Source organism: Spermophilus citellus, assembly GCF_964194105.1.
Source record: "Spermophilus citellus genome assembly, chromosome: 6".
Lineage (NCBI taxonomy): Eukaryota > Metazoa > Chordata > Mammalia > Rodentia > Sciuridae > Spermophilus > Spermophilus citellus.
Window position 1 is genome coordinate 100,228,305 of NC_138187.1, and position 21,735 is coordinate 100,250,039.

The 21,735-nt window shown below is 45.4% G+C and overlaps 1 protein-coding gene and 1 long non-coding RNA gene across 5 annotated transcripts; one reads left to right on the forward strand and one right to left on the reverse strand.

The window, feature by feature from the left end:
- Positions 1-1,281: 1,281 nt before the first annotated feature.
- MAP10 (microtubule associated protein 10) lies at positions 1,282-4,637 on the reverse strand. Its single transcript, XM_081297448.1, has one exon. It carries the CDS (start codon positions 4,565-4,567, stop codon positions 2,045-2,047), a length of 2,523 nt encoding a protein of 840 aa, XP_081153574.1. The 5' UTR covers positions 4,568-4,637; the 3' UTR covers positions 1,282-2,044.
- Positions 4,638-5,185: 548 nt separating this feature from the next.
- On the forward strand, positions 5,186-18,364 carry LOC308650915. 4 transcript variants are annotated; one of them, XR_014022431.1, is made up of 7 exons: positions 5,186-5,318; positions 6,614-6,906; positions 8,184-8,361; positions 12,577-12,757; positions 13,278-13,508; positions 15,977-16,012; positions 17,738-18,364. It is a non-coding gene; the product is annotated as an uncharacterized lncRNA (long non-coding RNA). The 4 variants fall into 4 exon arrangements; XR_014022432.1 differs by having other exon boundaries at positions 18,092-18,364; XR_014022433.1 differs by lacking the exon at positions 17,738-18,364 and having other exon boundaries at positions 15,977-16,756.
- The last annotated feature ends 3,371 nt before the right edge of the window (positions 18,365-21,735 follow it).

Sequence of the window (21,735 nt, forward strand, 5' to 3'; positions counted from 1 at the left end):
TGCCCGACTTAGCTTAATAACTGGAAAGCCTCCTTCTGCTGCCAACTTGGTGGCTCTGCTGTGTGACCTTCTCCAGACTTCTTCCTGCTGGTTCTTTTGTTTCCATGAGCTCCACCCTCATGTCTATGCTGAAGTGTGGATTTCTAACCCAATTTTTCATCAACTTAGTCCCATCTGCTTTGATCTTCCAAAAGTTCCTCAAATTGTATAGTTCATTACTGGCATTTTATGTGAATTTTGGGTTGCTATTTTTACACTTTCTTTTTAGTGGAATTTTGGAAGGAAAGGACCATAACCTTTCCTTAGTACACATTTTGAAACAAAAGCTCTTATCCAAATTTTCTAACCTTTCCTAAATGATTTTCTTTTTAAGTGTAATGAACCTAGGAACTCTTTGGAAGACAGGAAAATGCATGAAGGGTCAGCACTCCAACCTCCTGATAACCATCCTGAAGTCAGTTTCTGCTTGGTATGACAAGACTCCTAGAGAAAGTGAGGAAGAATACCTTGGTCTTGATCAAGTCAGTTTTCTTTGTATTTACATTAAAAATTAGAAGATTCTGCAAATCTCGGCTCACATATTGTCATTCTGCACAACTCTCCATGTATTTTAATCTAATTAGAACAAATAAGGATCTGAAACTCACCTATAAGACTGGATGACTAGGGATAAAGAGTCTAGAAATCTCAACAAGCCACCAATAATTCTACCTGATGATTAGCCATGGCTATCACTACAGATGAAGGAAGACTCAAAATAACCACAAGCCCAATTCCTGCCTTTGAAAGTTTACTCTGGTGCTGGGAACCTTGAGCATGCAAAGTAAAAAGGATTACTCAATTATCACTCTTAGCAGAAACTATTATTCTAATCAAGGTAAGAGTCTCCATCTCCCATGAATTTCATGCTCATGTCCATCATTCTTCTATTTGTGCTGATCCCCCACATAGAACATCCTCTTCTCTTCTTACCTTCTATCTAAGTGTCATCTACTATTACCATCATTCAGGAGATAATACCATATAATTAATTATTTGTAAATAAAGGAAAATTAGGAACTTCACATGTCCAAAACCAAAAAATTAAAGTATAACTCAGAAGAAAATATATGCAAATATCTGAACACAGAATAAAGCCAAAGTATAAAATCAATGGATTATAAATTATCACTAGACTTGAAAACAAGCTTTCACACATTAAAAATAATCACTGAACCTGAAGTGACAAGCAATAAACTGAACTCCTATTCAAGAAACCACACAGGAAGACACTTTTTCTTTTTTTTTAACTCCCCTCTCCAGATGCTTCAGAGAACATCTGAAGGCTGTTTACATGCAGCAAAACAAAAATATTAGTCAAACAGGTCTTGATAAGGGTTTCACAACTGTCTTTTCAGGGTTTCTGCTTGTTATTACTATTTAAGGCTAACCTCACATTAGATATTTTACATGCCAGGCAATCATTTATTTTGTTTAACAAATGTTTTTATTGCATCCCAATTACATGCCAGGGACTGTGCTGGGTGCTAAAAACAGACAGAGTCCTTCTCATCAGAGCACTTTAGCCTAGTGGAAGACAAACATTAATCAAGTAGTCACACAGATTGTGGGTAAACAAAGGTATAGAACACTGTATATGCAAACACACCCACACACAAATATATGTACATGTGCTATAAACTCCTGCAAGAGCAGGAATCATATCTTGTTTGTTAAATAACTTATTCCCATAAAAATCTGCAGCTATTCTTATTAACTTTTTTTTTCAATGAAGTCAGCTTTGAATGTTCCATATTTTAGGATACTTCAAAAGATCAGAAAGATATACTCTTATTTTTAAATAACTTATAAAGAAATCTTACCTAAGTTATGAGGTGATCTCATGATCAATATTATCAGATTAAGGTAAATATTAGTTAAGCATCAAAGGAATGACATTTACTTTTCTTAAAAAGAAATATTCACATAATTTATGCACTAAAATAATGTGAAGGTATTAAAATTTTTAACAATACACATAAAAAAATTTTTTTAAAGCACATTTTTACACCGTATATCCTGGAAGTTTGTTTATTACTAACTCACAGATATCTTTATATTGCTTTGAAATTCTTAGTGAACCAATGTCATCATCATCTTCAAAATGATCTGAAGTACTGCCATCCAGAACATTGAGTTCTAGTTCTGACAAATTAGAGGGCAGGTAAGAACTCACTTGAGATGTCCGTGGTGACTGGCTTTTTTCTGACCATTTGCCATCAGTTTCTGCTTTAAGTTTCATAGAGAAGTCTTGACATCTTTTTTTATCCTTAGTGTTATGCCTACTGTTTTGGTCTATCTGGCTTTCTTTTTCCTTAGTCCAGTGGGATGAAGATAAATTACTGGTGGAGTTACTAGATGCTTTTTCCACACTTTCATCCCGAGTCTTTGAAAGATGACATCTTTTTTGTGAGAGTATTGGTGATCCAGCTGAAAAAGGTGGGCTAAGAATAGAACTCTTCTCACTGCTACTTTTTCCTAGGGGTGGTATTGGTCCACTAGACTTCCTCCTAGGTGAAATTTCTGCCCGTGGACTATTAGCATGACTCTGTAAGCTCCTGCTGGTCTCCTCAGTGCTGTAGAAGTCTTCTGAATAGCAAGGGCTGGTGAAGTCATCTGAATACTTCAGCTCTGAGACGCTTTCATGGGAACTATTTTCATTCATTTCAGCAGGAATGTTATTATCTGTGTTTCTGACCTGCCAATTATCTATTTCTTTATCTACAATTCTGCCAGCCATAGCATGTTGTTGGAAAGCACATGGACTTTGTACTCTGGTTTCCAGTTTTCCTCCCAAAATACTTGTATGAGTCAATCTTTCTGGAATAATAAAATCTGCAGGACTCGAGATTCTTCCCAATGTGCTGGTTCTGTTTTCCCCACAATCAACTGTCTTTTTTCCAGTTGCACATTTTAGTTTAGTTTCTTTAGTTGTACTGGTTTCATCAAAGACTTCACCAATTTGCCTTGAGGTATCACTATTTTCAGAAGATGCATCTGAATCTAAATACTTGTCTCTAGGTAGCTGATGTGGCTTCTGATTTTGTTCTGCAAAGCTTAATACTTTAGAGGATGGAATTCTGAATTTTGTACTTGTACCCAACATTTGTGCTTGCATTTTTCTATACTCTTCTCTTTTTTCATGTATTACCAACATGTCAGGATTTGTTTGCTTTAAACGTAGTCTGAGTGTATTTGTTAAGCCATAAAGTAGCTTTCCCCTTGTAACTCTTTTTTGGTGGTTGCCATTGTTCTCAAAATATTTACCTTTCTTAAGGTTTTCAACTTGGTTCTTTTTACACTGAAGGCTCGCTGACTTTTCGTGGCCCTCCACTGAAAGCTTATCCTTCTTATATTCAGGTTGACATGTGGATTTGGTGCAAGATTCTGGTACCTTATCCTCGGTTCTATACAACCAGGCTAAGTGCGGATGTACATGAGTTGGGCTTGCCACGGGTTGGTTGTATAACAACGACAACTCAATTAACAAAGCATTTAGCAGAGGAAGCTGCCTTATTGTATTAATTGTATTTTGTTCAGTTTGAGGGTGATATGTAGTTTGATTAATTGCTCCTACATCCTGACTCCCTGGTGGACTCAAAAGCACGGGAAGAGTCTCCTGTGTTGCAGAATCTGTACCTTCAGGAGGACTCAGATGTGTTGGAGGGTTTACAAGTACTTTTTGAGGCAAGGCATCACCTAGCTCCTCGGGTACGTCCCTTTGGGGCTCAATGGTGATTTTGACGCCTGCAGGAACTGCCCTTTCTTGGGTCAAGTGAGTGTAATACAGAGGAGGAGGGCAAAAGGTGTTGGTTTCTAGGTCCAACTCTGCGTCTTCCTCGGTGGAGGCGCTGGCACTGCTGCCCGAAGCCTCCACAGAGCCAGGCCTGCCCATCTCCGCGGAGACCGTACGGGATGGGCGGGCCGCGGGGTCCGGGGCGCCGAGGTCTGGGTCCAGGTCGGCGAGATCCTGGGGGTCTGGGTCCGGGGCGCCGAGGTGGGGGTCCTGGGGGGCGGGATCCTGCGGTCCGGGGTCCGGGGCGCCGAGGTCGGGGTCCAGGTCGGCAGGGGCGGGATTCTGAGGTCCGGGGGCCGGGGTGGGGTCCCGGGCGCAGCCGTCCAGCTCCGTCAGGCGGCAGAAGAGCGCCAGGTCCCCGACGCGCTCGCCCTCCGGGTCCAGCAGGGCAAACGTGCCGCGGCTGCCGGGCCCGCGAGCGGCGGGCAGCGGGACGTCGCAGGCGCCCAGCATCCGCGGCGCGGGCGGGCCGGGAGAGGCGGGCAGCTGCAGCAGCGCGGCGCGCAGTCGCGGGCGGCGCAGGGCGGCGGGGCGCAGGCGGAACACGCAGGCCTTGCCGCGCCCGAAGCCCAGCGCGCCGCCGGGTGCCGGAGCGGGCGTGGTGGGTGCGCGCACCAGCAGCGGCGGGAAGTCCAGCAGGCGGAAGGCCACGGCGGGATCGGGCGGTGGCGAGGCCTCCAGGCGCACCCAGTCCACCAGCAGCTCCAGCGAGAAAAGCCGCTCGGCCGCCATCGCCGTTGCCCGCTGTGCCACCGCCCCCCGCCGGAAGCCGCGGGCGCGCGCTCTCGCGAGAAGCGGGAAGGCCGGCAGGAAGTCTCGCGAGACCGGGCCGCCCGTCGCGCGGGCCTGGGCAGGAGGGCGGAGCCGGCTTATATCGTCAGGTCCCCTGAAACGCGGGGTCGGGCCGGACGCCAGGGTGTGCGGGCGCCCGTCCCGCGCAGCACGCACGCTGCAGCGGCAACCCCGTGGCCGTGGAACGCCGGAGTCCGGCCTGCCGAGGTGTGACCCGCGTCTCCAGGGGCGGAGACCGGCGCTGTGGGGCCGACCGCGGTGGAGGCGGGACGCCCGCCTGCCCGGGGCCGAGGACGGGTCGCGCAGCCACCTGGGGGAGTGACTCCCTGTTCGAGAGCACGGCGGCCCCCAGCCGGGACTTAACACTAGTAAGGAAGTCACCCGGGACCGCAGTTTATGAAGTATTCAGTCCATGGCGAATACAGTCCCTGTCCATCATGAACCCGGCCTGGCCTGGTCATCTGGCCCCGCGGCGACGCGCTCCTGTGGTGGGCGTGGGGCGGCGAGTTCAGCCTGCAGGAGTGCCCAGGGCAGCCTCGTAGGGAGGCTGTTCTGACACTGGTGCTTCCATCCCCACGTAGAAGGATGTGATAACTCCAAGAGGGAATTCAAAAATGAAAACAGTCTGCAAATTTAAAACCAGAACCTGAAACAGCCAAGTCAAAGCCCTCACCACAGTTTAAAACCCCTGGTAGGTGCTGGTTTTGTGACAAGCTGGGAACCCCCGCTCCATGAATTCCGGAGAGACAGATGGAGGAGGTTGGGGCTCCTGCAGCAGCTCTGCTAGTCCTTCTCCATGGATTCCCAGGGGCCTGCACTTCAAGTTTCCAAGCCGTAACATTCCTGGAGTGAAGATTTCAGTGAGGAGCAGCAGACACCTATGGTTATCATTCAGGACCTCAGATAAAAGCCTACACAGAAAGACAGCCCCTGCCCAAGACTAGATTAGAGGCTTCTGGAATCCAAGCAAATAGCCCCTTCTTTCCTGTCTGCATTGGACCCTCACACACCTTAAACACCGTGAAAACTAGAACCATATATTCTATGAGGCCTTATATTCTGTTGTTGGTAAAGATGAGGAAACTGTGTCCTCAGTTAACATGTTTGGTGTTTGAACAGGGATCTTTTTCATTTCCAGTCTCTTCCTGTTTTTCAGTTTATGGCAAGGAGGAAGTAATAGTTTTCCTGTATGCTGTCATTAAACTACTTTAATGTCCCATAACTCTGGCAGAGTTAGAACCAGAATCATTGCTATTTTCAATATAGGTAAGAAATAGCTGTTGAATTCTGTAACAGAACCCCGGGCTCAGCAGTACAGTTTCAATTTTATTTTGAACCTGCTAGAAATTTATATTAGAAATTCATTCCCTAAAGAAGGTCAAGGAAAGGCTACAGAGTGGGCAAGAAGGCAGGATGGAGATGGGGATGAAGAATAGACAAAAGGCTCCACTACTGACTAGAGGGAAAGAGTGTCTTCAACTCCATTCTGATAAATCAGCCTGCCAGAAAGGAAGGGGAAAGTGAAATCATGCAGCATCTTAAGGGGTTGGTGAGCATGGGTTCATTGATAAGCCCAATGAGACGAGTGGTTGTGAGAGCAAAGGCTGTCCTTGGCAAGAGGTGCAGATGGTGGGTTAAAATACCAGCTTAGATACTGTTCATAATTGTAACCCCAGCACAAGTTCAATGACTCCAGGGGTGTCCTTCCAGATGGTCTCGTAGATTCTCAATCTGTAATGGGTATGCGAAAGTGCAGATTGTTGGACCCCCTTCCAGAAATGTCTATTTACTCCATCTAAAGTCACTCTTACCAAGGGAGCCCTGTTCTGTAGTTTGAGCATGACCACACTACTTCCTGATGTATTGTTAATGACTAACTTACTATTTGACAACTCTCTAGCAAACAGAATGGTATTGCAATCATGCCAACAAATATCAGAAAGATTTATACATTTATGTAATTAACAGCTCCTTTCACACCTTCAGGGTGAAGTGGAAGAAATGAAGTGGTGGTTATTAGCTACAAAGAACCACCGTCAACATGCCCCACACGGAAAGATGCCAGTGGAGCAGCAGAAGTAACAACCTGCCACCAAGGACTCCAAAGGTTGCAGAAAGCCCCTGGGAGAAGATTTACCAAAGTGGCCCTCAAGGGTCTGAGCTTGCCTGCCAAGCTAGCTGCCTTAGCCTTTTTCTGCTGCAGGGGAGACCAGCCGTGGGTGTCTTGGAGGAGGTACCTCCTTCCTTAAGTTATGGGGAGGCTGAAAGATACCATTCAAGTAAGAAATCTTCTCTTCCGGGGGAAATAAATACTGGTTGGTATTCTGATTAGATTGTGCAGACTAATAATAAATAGTTCCTCCTCTTAATGGAATTAGGTATAAGTTGGATTTATTTTAAATTACTATTCATATTATCTATCCTCCAAAGACACAACTGTTTTGATTTTTTTCATAATTAGCAAGATATCTATCTTTTGAAACATGGGAAATAAACCAAAAATGTGATAAGTTTATCAAGCAGATTGGATCTTCAGGAGAGTCAGACCACAGGCTGGGGTTTGGAGTCCACTTTAAACAGCTGCCAGTTTTGCAGTTCTGTTTTAAGTGCTTGCCACCAAATTAGGTTCTTTACATGTTCTCTTCATGTACTCTTCATGGCACCCCATGAGGTCTCTGGTGTAATCATAATGAAGCTAATGAAACCAACTTGAAGCTAACGAAACCAACAACAGTGTTGTTAAAGGTTAAGTGTGCCAGCGTCCTGAAAGTTATTTAAGAAAACATGCTTGCATCTAGGAGATGCAAACTGAGGTAGGAGGAAGGAAGAGGCTAAATAATATGTACAAATTTACATGGCAAGTAAATGCTAACGGTGCAATAGAATTCAGTTCTTTGTGTCTTAAAAACACAGGTTGTGTCTATCCCACTAGATGACCATCCATCCTTTGTCTTGCTTTCTCATAGTCATAGAAAGTGTTAACACTATAAGGAACTGACAATATCTGATTCAAAAATGTGTTTTGTGGACAAAGGAACAAATAATAAAGAAGCAAAGAGGCCAACACAGGACTTTTATAATAAGAGTAACCCTGCTTAAGCAGCAAGTCAAGGGCATGGCAAAGAGGGCTGCTCCAAATGTAGCTTTAATAAGACTTAATCCCAAATGTGATGTGTGTACCCTCTTCCGGCTCTTAACAAGCCACATAAACAAAAGGACCTGCTTGAGACAGTGGTACAATTTGACTAGATTGGTAATAGATGAAATGAAAGTGTTGTTAAAGGTTAAGTGTGCCAGCGTCCTGAAGGTTATTTAAGAAAACATGCTTGCACCTAGGAGATGCAAACTGAGGTAGGAGGAAGGAAGGGGCCAGGCCTGGAGCTGGTTTTACAATGTCTTGGGAGAGAAGAGAAAACATAGGGAGGGCAGACATGGCCAGGGCTTGATAATTCCTGGATCTCTGTGAGGGCAGATGGGGACTTGTGGTATTCTTTTCTGTACTTGTGTGTATGTGTCCTAATCTTTTCATAAAATGTTATTGCCTTTCCTTTCACAGGTGTTAGATCAGCCATGAAAGATGGAACGCACAGCGTGTTGCACTGAGGGACTATATCAGGGCTGTATCACTGAGCAGCTGAGTTGGTGTGTAATAAGGTTGCCAGGGGAAACGCCTTTTCCCTGCTGGAGCTGGGAGATCTGGGCTACCCAGAATCCAGTTGTGAGAGCTGTCCCAGGTAGCCATTTACAATAAAGGGTATCTGTAAGTAGGCCATCTATAAATAGCATTTATAGACCTATTTATAGACCTAAAGGCCAAGCATACCTGGAATTCCTTCTGCCCTTGCCTCATTTCTCAGTGCCAGGCTCTAGAGGAAGAGAGGTGGTTCTGCACACGTTTTAACAGCAGGTTGAAACTCCCTCCCCTTCTGCTTTTACATGCCCATATTGCCTTTTGATTTATTTCCCAAACTCTCCACCAACTATTTTAGGGTGATGACCACAACTTACATTTAAAAGTAACAATAGCATGAAATGCATTCCTCCCCAGCAATCAGGAAACCTTGAGACCAGATCCCATCCACTCCCCGCCCACCTTCATTTCTCCCTCATGCTGTTCCCTGTTCACATGCCGAGGTTCCCTGCTGGTGCTGCTGTTATGGTTGACATCCCTCCTCCCAGCTTGCCTTCCCTCTGCTTCTCCACAGAACTCAGACCTCCTCTATTTAAGTTCTGACTCAAATGCTGTGTCCTTTTTGAAGTTCTTTCCTAGTAGTGATTTTTCTTTTCCCATTGTACTTAATCTCCTTTACAGATGGTTTTTCTGTCTTGTGTTACTCTTGCACATGACTTATTGCCCTTAGTTCTAAATTCCTTGATAGTGTTAATTTATTCTTGCATGTCTAGAGCAATTAACACAGTGCCTTGTTTCTATATATGGTATTTGTATTTAACAAACTAATAAATGAAGAATAGAACCTCTTATAAAACTTGCTTGTATAAAGCACAAAGGTTGGAAAATATCCTGAGCTAAAACTTGAAAGAAAGCTATGGTGCCTGTCAGTTTTCCATGTTCTTTATATGGATTTGTGCTTCAAACCCAGGAGAACCTCCTAGAGCATGTGGGCCTTCTCAAAGAAGCCCTACTGCGCTCAGTTGGCCTTGCATTTCACAGTTATGGTGGACTGAACTTGAGGCCTAGGTGGTGAGATTAAAGTCAACAGGATTAAGCATTCTTCTCCCTGTGCCAATTTATAACATGTAGGACTTCCCTGTGGGCTTCCTCTTTTTGTTGGCACTGGATGAGAATGTTCTCTGAAGACTGTTCAGTGCCCACAAGAGGCAAGGACCCCTGCTGCAGCCCCAGCTGAGACTGTTCAGGACACCAGGAGTTTGAAAGCTTTGCTTCTTTTAAATGATTATTCTCAGTAGCTTCAGCCTCTGAAGGGAGCTGTGATCCAGCCCAGCTAAAAATATACTCCACATTCACTCCTTCAGTTCCTGGCTCAATGAAATGTCTTTTGCTCTGCCCCCCATTTGCATAACCTGGCATCCTGGGGCAGTGCTGCTAGCCATAAACAGACAACCAACACACACAGAGGTGCTGGACTCTCTTCCCAGGACCCCCAAGAAGGGACACTATCCCACCTCCCACCCATTAGAAGGGTTCCTATCAAAATGCCAGGAAATGACAGGGATAGAGAGGGTATGGGGAAACCCATGGGGACTGCAGAAGGGTGCAGCAGACAAGGACAGCAGATGGTGACATGGTGCTGTCAGGCCATGGACTGCACCCCAAATTCACAAGAGAAGCATAAACCTCACTGTGACTGCCTGGACAGGGGGCCCTAAAGAGGTACTCACCCTGCAACAGTGTAAAGGTAAAATTTCTAAGCTGCAAAAGTCTGAGTTAAAGTGTAAAAGACTAGGGCATTGTAAAGCTTCTAGATTACAAGGCTTGGGCTAAAAAGTAAAAGACAAGGCATTGTTACAACTCCTCTGCTACCCCCGGAACCTGTAATCTCTGTAGTTGTTAGGACAATGTTGGAACTGCCCAGTAAATATCTCTCCATTGATTCCCTGGTTGTTTAATAGCTAAGGGCTCCAGGTAGCATAGCATGTAAGCATCTAGGCTCCAAAACCAATCAGTTTAAATGTGTACCCCGCTTAGAAATGACCAATCACCCCTGCCCAGACTGTTCCCGCTAATGAATGTACTAATCATGTATCAGAGTTGTTGTTCAATTTTCCCGCGCCTCATAATGATTTGTTCTGATGTATGCAAAGCCTCCCCCCCCCCCCGCCCTCTCCAAAAAGTGTACTTAAGCTCTGCTTGACCTCTGCTTGGGGCTCTGGGCTGCTCTATCTTCCTGAGTGAGCCTGGAACCTCAGCATGCTGAATTAATAAATCCCCTTTTGCCAATTGCATGGAGCCAGTCTCTTGTGTGGTCTCTTTCTCCAACGCTCTGCTGGACCCTTACAACAGGAGCACGAGCCCCCCACCCACTGGGCGCCTCTGGTTTGCCTCTCTGTTCTTTCTGTATCTCTTTAACTGCTTTCATAACTTATTTGTTCTACCAACTGCTTAAGATTTTTTTAGCTAACTCATAACTAATTTTGAGGTGTTTATGTGAATGACTATTATTCCTCTCGAATAGCAATTAAAATATACTTTAATAAAATATTTTAAAATGCTTCTTCCACAAGGAGAAACTAGTATTTCTTTTTCTAGAAGCATTGGAAGAAATGTCCCCAGCCTCACTCTGAAATTACACTGTTCCTGAATGTTTTTGCTTTGTTCTTTTGATTTCCAATTTTCCCTGAAGAAAACTGGATGGCCTATTTTTGGATGTTTTGTTTCCAATAGCATTTGTGTCCTTATGAAAACATGGGCTATATCTTTGAATTGTAATTTAGACTTGTAATGATATTTGATTCCAGATGATATCTGATTGACTTCTAAAACCTCATTACCTACAAATCATTAACTTAATGAATTTGTATTAAGCAGGAAGAGTTGAGATCATTTCGAATTTTTATCTTTCTTAATTTTATTAATTCAACTAATGAGTACAATTCCGGGTGCTTGATTGAATAAGAGTGGTGACGTGAGGTTTGTTCTACATGGCTGTGTCTCTGAAATCCTAAGTACTTTGTAGAAATTTACCATGTATCCAGGGACCCAAGTATCCCAGAGACTTCCCACTAAACAGCAGTGCATTTGGATTTTCATATTTAAATGACAGTCAGTGCAAAAATCATTTGAATTGGCACTCCTTGGAACTTGCAGAAAAACAAGTATTCAGTATACTGAAAAGCCACTCTGGGAAATTTAAATATGAAAAGTGAACATTATTTGCAAAACTAGAGAATTGCAGACACCCACAAGGAACTTCACCACTTAGAACTGAGTCGTTTTTTCTATGTTCCTGGTTCTTTTGCACCATCTTCTGATAGTCAGAAACTGGATTTCTGATCTGTGCAACAAATGTTGTATATTTAGTTTGGCATTTTTCTAGTTGAAATGAGGTCAGGTTCCATAATTTCATGGGAGTACTAGCATAATAACAATATTTCTAAGATCATGATCTTTTTAAAAAGCCAAATATAATTCCATCCAGTTTTCCACACTCTAGGGAAAAAGAATTACAATTGCACAAACGTCTGCTGCTTCCCCCAACCTCTTCCCCTGGAATGTTATTTTCCAACGGCTATAGATTACAGTCCTTAGAGGGTGGAGTCTGTCCTCTTGCTGGAAGCTTCAGGTGAAAGCAACAGGTTTCCTGTCTGGAATGACCAGAGAGCCAAAACAGATAGTATTTTAATTTTCTTATAGTGCTCCCGCCGCCCCCCCCCCCCAAGTAAAACTTCAGGTCAGTATTTTATTATAGCAGCCAAGGACAGACAGTTCCCCAAAGATAGGAAATTGTGTGGCAGAGTGGGGCTTAGGAGTCCAGGGTGAAGGTTCTCTTTGGGCCGGTCCTGACCTGGGGGTCTGGTGTCCAGGAGCCAAAGCTGGCATAGCAACACTCAGATCCTCCTGTTCCATAGAGATGGTGTGAAGTCAACTACCCCAGGGCTGGGAGAGAGTCACAGTCTGAGAAAGTGGGGTGATGAAAAGGACAGTGACTGATGCAGCTGCAGTTGGAAAGGCCCAGTTTGAGGACAGGGCGCAACTCAGTGGGTGCTTTCAAATGCTAATTCAGTGAATGAAGGAGCAAGGAAAAGATTTAAACACCCAACAAATTGCCTTACTGTTTTTAAAATTCAGAAGTATTACAAACAGGTTTATTGTTGTGTTTTTAAATGTGTGTGCTTGCATAAAATCGATTTAGCAGAATTTCCAAATTGCCAGGTAAGGCTGTCTGTGCACCTTCTGGCTGAGCTACTGGGGGCAGCTCTTTTAGTTGTGGTGCCTAATAAGCATATTAGCTTTTATCTATCCACCCCAGGTTCCTGTTGGCATTCAGAAAGGCCACAGACCTCAGGACTGCTGGATGAGAGGCAGATCCTAAGCAAGCTGGCAGTGGGGAGTCAAGACCCTTGTGGAATGAAGGCCTGGGTAGCCCACTCCCCACCTACCACAGTCAGTATCAGGGAGTCAAAGCAAAGGGAGACAAAGTTGAGTTCCAGGTAGGTCATTGGTTGAGCTGCAGATCCAGCCAAAGTGCTCCTCTCTGGTTTTTAGTAACTAGACCACACACTCACCACTGTTTTTGGGTCTGTGGCACCCTAAACCAAGAGCTGCACCTTATTCTCCACCCTTCACTTGGAGCCAACAGATATCCCATGGCTAGAGTGGGTCAATGTGGTCTTTGTTGCCTGCAGTGGGCATGCTAAGGAGAGGAATCAGAGGATCCTCATGGGCCTCCCAAGAACCCACACCCACTCTGGGAGGCCTTGGTCTGGGAACTACCCCTAAAGCACATGAAGCAAGAGGGAAGGAGTTCTAGTGGTTTGCCTGAAGAAGAAAAGAGTGGATCTCAGATGAAAGAGCGGTGCTAGCAATTCAGAATTGAGTGATGTATGAATCCCTCATAAAAGAAGTGTAGTGGGGGCTAGTTAATTTAATGCTACCATGTTAGCAAAATATATAAAACAAAAACCTTGTATAGATTCAAAAAACTAAAATATTTATTAATTAAATAAAAAGGAGCCAACACAACAAATACATAGCCCTTGTCTCCAATGGTGTCTGATGCCATCTGATGGAACTGCATCACCATGGCAGTGTGGGCTGGCGCCGCTGCTGCGAAGCACTGACGCACTGACCCTGAGTCGGCTTGCCTCCTCTTCTGTCTGGTCACACTACTGCAAAGCTTTGATCCTACTCTGCCTGCCACGCCATCTGGAAGCCACTTGGCCTGAGAGCATCTCTTCCCAGGTGAGTGTGCTCCACTTCCTCCTTCCCCTGTAGGCCTGTTGATTCTTCTCTTGCTGACATGCTCCTTCCCTAGCTCCTGGGGGATGAGGAGCAGCCAGACCGAGGGCCCCACCCTGCAAAGGCATCCTCACCCAGTCTAGGTGTGGCCTTCATAATACCCATTCCCTCAAGCTAGGCAGGTGGCAAATGACCGGGCTGGATCCAGTGGCATCCCTTCTGAGGTGCTGCAGCTTGGACCTGGCGTTGGGGAGGTGGTGGGACCTTCAGGATGTAGGCTCTAGTGGATGGTCTTTGGGTCACTGGTGTGAAGAGGATAAGGGGGTCCCAGCCCCTCCTCTTTGTCTTCCTCTTCTGCTTCCTCATCCTGGGGTGAGAGGGGTGGCTGCACTGTGCATCCCACCATGACACGCTGCCTCAGCACAGCCGGACAGTGACGAGCCAAGCGGTCATGGACTGCCCCTCCTGACACTGTGAGCCAGGACAAACCTGCCCCCTGTGATACATTGCCTCCCCCATCATGTGTCTTGGCGAGTGAGGCTACTGAAAGTAGAAGCTCTTACTTATGAAGGTGCTTCTGTGTAGTTGTGAAACAGCGCCAGCAGGGTCTCCACGGGCTCTTCTCCGGCACTTTCAAGTCACAGAGCCACAGATTCACACTTGGTTTCAGCTAGTGAGGAAAGCCACATCTGCACATCCAGCGGCCTTAGGCGTGACTTCCTGCCTCTCTGGAACTAACTGTGCTATGTGGGAGGGCTACAGATCGAGGTGGGCAGGTGGCTAGGCCCGAGGCCCCGAGAGGCATGTTCTCTAGCAGCTGCTTCCACTGGCTTCCACTTGTGGCCCCTGCAAACACGTGAAGGAAGGAGTGGAGTCCGTGTCTGGTGGATGCCCTGTGCAACCCAAAGCCCTACTGCTGGCAAAGGCAAGCTTCTCGGTTGACTGGAGTTTGGGAAGGTGAGGCCTTCAAAGGTTCTCCCCTGTAGGCTGCATTGGACACTTGCAGGACATGAACCTCTGCAAGGCCGCTAGTTGGTTGGGCTATATGGCAGGCGTGGAGTCCTGACTAGTTCAGCCCACACTACGTAGAGCAGCCATGTGCAGCACCATGTCAGTCTAGACCCAAGTGCGCCACGCCCTGAGACCAAACAGCAGCACTTGTGGTTAAGATGCCCCTTAAGGTGATTGGAATGTGCACAGTGCAGAGGAGAGCTCAGTGGGTGGACCTGTCTGGTTGTCAGCACGCACACACCAAGGGCACAAAGTGCAAGTTCTCCCGAGTGAGAAAGGCTTAAGCCACAAGACCAAGCTCCATGCAGCTGGCTTGAAGCCAGATCCTGTTCACCAAGGGCTAGAGAGTGGTGTTCATGAACTTAGACCTGTGGCATCTCCCTTTGTCTCAGCTCCTTTAAGAGTACAGAATCTCCAGGTTTAGATCATTTACTTACAGAGAATTCTGGTCACATCAAGCTAAATAATTTTCAGAAATTCAGTTTATTGGATTGTAAAGTTATTTGCAAGCATAAGGAGATTTGCATTTAGGCTCTCTCTCTTTTTCTCTCTCTCATTTCAAGAGCAAGAGGACAAAGTCATTTGCCTAAACATATCTTTGTGCTATATTTCAGGATTCTTATAGATGGGCCCCTGCCCTATGGTGGGAGGTATTCTCTAGGTGAGAAACTAATGTGACTCCATTTTTGAGAAACCAGCCTCTACCTCAGAGCAAAGCCTGTCCAAGGAAGGGGGCGTGACCCTTGTCCTTAGAAAAACCCACAGATAAGCACATACCCACCCTGCTGAGTTGTTTGTCTGTAAATAACAAGAGAGGTCTACGATGCCAGGTGTCCCTGACTCAGGCTAGATGAGGACCCATATCAACCCCCTAGCAACCTCCAATCAGCATGAGACAGGGAAAATACCTGGAATACCAGATGACCCCCCAGTAGTTTATGGTGGTTGATAACATGTTGGGAAACCATATAGTTTAGCATGTACACTCCTCATGGCCTAAACCAATCAGTTCAAATGAATCCCCCTATTGTACTAACCAGTCACCCCTACCCAACTTGTTCCCGCCAGTGAATGTGCTAATCAATGTTAAGAGTTGTTGTTTGATTTTCCCGCGGTATGGAATGATTTGCTGTGTGATGCTGTGACGCATAGAGTATCCCCCCAAAACCTATAAAATCTCACTGAACAAAGGACTGGGACTCACTCCCTGGAACCGCTGCGGCGGGAATGGTTGTGAGTTCAGGCTCGAGCTTGCAATAAAGACTCTTGTGTGATTGCATCGGATTCGGCTCCTGGGGGTCTATTGGGGTCCCACGAATCTGGCATAACACAGGAACCCACGCAGATCTAAGCCAGGGTTACCCAAGATTGACAGGAAACTAATAGTCTGGCCCTTTCCCATAGATATGATCTTTTTGTTGTTATAGATGGACATAATACCTTTATTCATTTATTTGCAGTGCTGAGAATCAAACCCAGTGCCTCACACCTGCGAGGTAAGCTCCTACCACTGAGCCACAACCCCAGCCCTCAGATATAATCTTAATGCCAATTTGGGAATTCTGGGCTAGCAGAAATGTGACTTTAATGTTAGCCTTAAATCTAAGGTTTGATTGTATGTGGTTGTGAGGTATTTCAAAGTGTAGAGTTCACAAGCGTGGAAACTATCAACCCAGTTGACTGGCCCAGCTCTAACTTGAGTGGACATTGGAGGGAGCAGGACACTGAGGGAACATCGAATCCCCCCCCAAGTAAGAAAACTACCTTCTAGTCCTCTGCTCCTCATGCACCATGGGCCTGTTAGCCAAGCTGTCTAGTTTGGGCACTTCAAAATGGGGGTATGCAAGTGTTTGAGGTAGTCCACTGGGGTAAGGAAGGGGAGATAGAAATTTCTAGTTATATTGATTTTTATTGAATTGTTTTAAAAATTTAGTAAATGTAGTGTTCTGTGACCTGCAAAATCCACTAAACCTTGATAAATAGGACATGTTTATGATTCAAAATCATATGTACATATATATTTTATTAAGATTGTGAAATCCAAAATATTTAGAGAAAAGTCCTGGACCCTGTTTTTCCCTTGGTAGATTGAAGGTGTCACATTGAAGTCCCTGATGATACATGCACATATATAAACACAAATGCACATTTAGGTATATTTCACTTATAAAACATATTCTACCTCTGCAATTAGCAGGAGAGTTCTTTGACTTCCTGGGGTTCCCTGGTCATAAGTCTATAATGTATTGCATAACTGAGATCACTTTGTGGTTCACCCCAATTGAATTTCCCCTAGTGCAGTCTAATTTACTCATGACTTTGTAGCTTAGAAATTGAATAATTTTTAGATGAAACAGTCAAGACCAAAATTAAGAGCAAAAGAAATATTGTTTATTTAATAAGCATTTCCTCACTTTAGGACCTAGAACCTTGTACTGCCTTCCTCAGTCTGACCTTTGTAGGCTAAAGTAATTGAAAAAGTAGTTTCCGGTGATAACAATGATCACCCTGTGGTTCCAGTGAAGTCTGGGCTAGAGGGAATATATTCACTCTTTTGTGTATTTGATCAGTTCTGGTTCCTGATTTAATTCTATGACTTCCTGTGCTTGCAAAACTTTAAAGCTTGAATTGAAAGCCCTGATAGCTCAAGTTAATGCATCTGCTATTTTCCCTGAGGGGCCAAGCCCTTGCACTGCAGACTCCACAGAAAAAAATAGAATTGACTCCACTGAACACCCAATAAACTCCAGATGGAATCAAGACTTTCGGTGAAGCCATAAAGTACTAGGAATTGACAATGTAGAGATTTCTCAAAATTTTATAAAATATTCCCTCACATCTAATAGGAAAATGGGCAAAAAGAAAAACTAATGTTCAAAAGAAGCACTGGGAAGCATCATTTATACAACATGAACCACTTCAATCTCACTAATGGCTAAGGAAATAAAAGTTAAAATGAGATGCCGTATTTTCTCTATAAATGGCCAATTAAAACAAAGTCTAAACCATCCAAAACTGATAAAGAAAAGGAGCTAATGCTATCTCCTGTGTCCCAGGAAAAAGGGTTTTCACAGCATGGCTAACAATCCCCAGCAGCAATTTTATGAATGTATTTTTGATTAGACTATTTAACTCTTAAGATTTCATCTTGTTTTTTTGTCACTAAAGCAAAGGGGGCAAAAACACCTGCACTAAGTGCTCCTCCTGTTCCTAAAACCTAGGGAACAACCTTAGAGTGGCCTGGGCCTGAAGGGCCACATGTGCTGTCTTGAAGGACAAGGCTCCCCCTGCATGCTGGGAACCAGCATGTAGAAAACTGCTTCCCTGCACTTGTACCAGGACAGTTGCTGCCTGGGGTGTTGGTCAGACAAGACCCTAAGCAAGCTTCTGATGTCACTGCTTCTGTACCTGACATGTGAAACCCCTCTGTCAGAGGGATGGGTGTGGAAGGATATGGGTCACTCCTCCAGCTGGCCACCATTGGCAGAGCACTATGAGAAACAGAGGTCTACCTGCTGCTGTTGAAGTCTTGGACAGTCACTGATCTCTTGTGAGCTTTCCTCAATAAATCACAGGTCTTCCATGTTGTCTCTGGGCATTTTCTCTGGCCTGTCTGCAACCTACCCCAATGGCACAACTTGGCTATGGACAAGACACATCTGAACAAAAACGTAAGTGTGCACAAAAGTTTATCTACAAATGTATTCATGCCAAATTTTTGAGTAACAGTGACTTCCATTCATGTGCTGGGCTAGAGCTTGTGTGTGTGTTTTCTCATTTTAGTCTTGCAATGACCCCCACGAGGTACTCTTCATAGTTTCCAATAACAGGGTGACTATTGGCTTGGAAGTCGGCCTGGACAAATGCACAGATTTTCCCTTCCTGTTGATATGAGGGTGGAGAAGAGTCTGCACCTGCAGGGCACATCCGCATATGAGACAGAGCTCACGTTGGCACCAGGAAGGGGCAGGGAGCCCAGGCAGAGGCCCTCCCAGAGCAGAGCCTCCCACTGAGTGTCCAGCAGCACAGGCCAGCACCACAGAGCCTGCAAGGCTGTTCCCCACATTGGGGGCCTGCAGGTTCCTTGCAGAGCTATGCAACTCTGATGGGGGGAAGTCTTGGGATAGGAGGATACTTTATACTCCTGGAGAGGAAACTTGGCTTTCACAGAGTTTAAGGTACTTTGGGAATGTGTAAAGCGCCTGTTACAGGAATTTTGTCTGCAGAAGATGGGAAGAGCTTACGTGGGCCTGCACGCGTGTGGCTACACAGGAGATTCATTTCCATCTCATAAATAATAAACAAACCCTCAGTGTGCTCATTCCAATTTCCCTTCCAATTGCTCATGTTAACCTCACAAAGTCATCAAGAGAAATATGGAAAATGCCATCTCCCTGTTGGAGTGGAAACCTCCTGCCTAGTTACACATCTCCACCCATGGCAAGCTCACTAACCTCATCTGACTCACTGTCCTCTATTTAGACAAAATCTGACCCATGTCAGAATGAAAGATGACTTTAACTGGACATGTCTGTTCTAGTAAGATTTGTTTGAATCGGAAGTAGAATGATGTGACCAAGATTGAAACTAAGAAAGACACTGAGTAGTTATGTACATATCCAGTAGTCACATCTCTTTATAAGAGATCACCAAAGTACCCATGGGTAGGCTAACTTTATCATGTGGCTTGGGAAGACAATGAGCAGGAAGCCACTACCTCCTCTTTACCTGTTTCCCAAATATTTGATAAGCTCTTTTCCCTTCACTCTACTGCTTCTTCCTGAGATAAGATGTGTGTCCCCAGTTGCTGTCTATCTGGTCCATGGTTCTCCTCCTTCCTCCTTCCAGGTTCTCCACCCTTTTGTGTCACAGTGCACCCTTAGACAGTGGATTGGTGCCAGACTGTCGCGTCTACCCGCCAGCAGGAATGATGACAACAAAACAGGATTCTTCTTTAGCACGCTTTATTGGGAGCATCCATTATGTTTTGTTGAGAGAAAGGACCCCAAGCCCGAAAAGACCACCCCTAATATACTAGAGCCGCGGCCTAAGTCTCACGCGATTGGACAAAAGCGCATAGCAACACAGCAGCAGCCAATAAGGCAAGGAATTCAGCACTGGCGCCCAGAGCCAGGAAGTACAGGTCAACCGGTTCTTACCAGTTTCTCCCGGTTCTTAGAACACTCAGTACATTATCATATCGGCTTGTTGCAGGAACTGGCCGACCACAAGGAACTGAGTCACTGTCCAAGAACTAAGCCAACACCCACACAAGGCAGCGCAGCAAAATGGCTCACCACACCAGACAATAGGCCACACTACTGCCCAGCAACTGTGGATGGCTAATTACATCATTTTCTACCTTTCAGAATGTTTCTTTATACTTCCTTGGTGCCCTTGCTACTTATGGGTACTGGGGGCAAAGCGCTTGCCTGGGCAAGAGGAGCTGGGACCTCTGGCTCTAGCCCAGCCCATGTGAGCAGCCTTGTGAGAGGAGTCAGGAGAAACATGAGGACCTCATCCTGTGACCTTCTAAGCACTGTCCTGGCCCCGGGAAACTCACCCTGCACTGCTGCTGTTGACTCCAGAGCCCTCAGGGATGCGCCTAGGTGCAGCCTGATCCCTGGGTGCCTTCCTGCTGTACCTCACAGAGGACTGTGGTTTCGGAGTCTCTGTCACCCATCTACCTGTGTCTACACCCAGGTTTATCTATCTAAATAAAGATGAATAGAACCCAAAACATAACCAATGTGGAGTCTTTATCACACATAGAAGTTGTAGGAATTGAATTTAAAAAGCGTTGATGAGAGCAGGTCCTGATGGTTGTTGCTCAGTTCAGGTTTTCTTCTTACTTATTTGGCGGTTGGCTCTCAGAAGGGGCAGCACAGATGTTTTACTGTGCTATTCAAGGATGGCACAAAGAGGCCAGACAACAGCAAAGGAACTGCATGAGCATTTCTAACAAGTCGTTAACTGCCTTTCTGGAATGCTGCAGAAGCTTTAGGAGACTAAATTTCCCATCAGACCCTCCAGATATACATCTTTGGCCTAACAAGGAAGAGTGAGAAATCAGGGACCGAGCGCAGGGCCTCTCGTCAGACGTCCTCATGACACTCAGAGACCCAGTCATGGCAGAGGCCATTGGAAGGCCTCTGGACACATCTCCCTGTACTTCCTGGAGTTTACAGGAGCAACACACATCGCTCTCACTGCATTCATCAAGCAATAAGCCTGAGGTCAGTGTCAGGTGGGCACAGTGCCCTGTAATCTATGACTCCTGCGGTATCAGGTTCAGCGAATCCTTGCACGTCTGGGTAACAGGAATCCTAAATCTGAAGATGATTTTTCTCCACTAAAAACACATTGGAGTAGAATGAAGTCTACTAAGAAATTTTTCTTTGCTTCAAAATGTTGGTTGAACATTATAAATAGGATTTTTCAAGATCTTATTTAACTGTATATGGAACAAAATCCCTTTTTGTAATAGATCATGAGCTTAAAAGCAAAAGAAAACATACCAATAAGACTTAGGACACAGGTCTCAGAATCTCCAGGCCAGGGCTGTTTCCAAGTACAATATGGGACACTGAGGTTCCCAACACCTACGACCTACGAGCCCAAGAGACATAGCAGCATCTAGACTGTCCCCTCAGGCTGCCTCTTATGTACAAGATCCCCCTTTATTCTTTTCCCCTGAATCAGGAAAATGTGTTCACCACCAGGGGAGACCCGCAGAGCATCTTGGCACCACCCTCAGCACTGGACTGTCCATGGAAAATGTCGGTCAGAAGACTAGTGGGCTACTTAAAGGTACATTAGAGGAGAGGTAAGCACTGGTAAAGAAATTCAGATGTGGGCTGGGGATGTGGCTCAAGTGGTAGCGCGCTCACCTGGCATGCGTGCGGCCCGGGTTCGATCCTCAGCACCACAAACAAAGATGTTGTGTCTGCCGATAACTAAAAAATAAATATTAAAAAAATTCTCTCTCTCTCTCTCTCTCTCTCTCTCTCTCCCCCCCGTCTCTCTCCCTCTCTCTTAAAAAAAAAAAAAGAAATTCAGATGTGAGCCTTTCTTTTCCTTCTTCCTCTCCTCCTCTTCTCCTCCTCCTCTATTCCTCCTCCTCCTTTTCTCCTCCTCCTCCTCCTCCTCTCCTCCTCCTCTCTTCCTCCTCCTCCTCCTTTTTCCTCCTCCTCCTCTTCTCTTCCTCCTCCTCCTCCTT

Coding starts and splice junctions, on each gene's coding strand:
- MAP10 (XM_081297448.1), bottom strand. CDS start 4,567: ATGGCGGCCGAGCGGCTTTTCTCGCTGGAGCTGCTGGTGGACTGGGTG.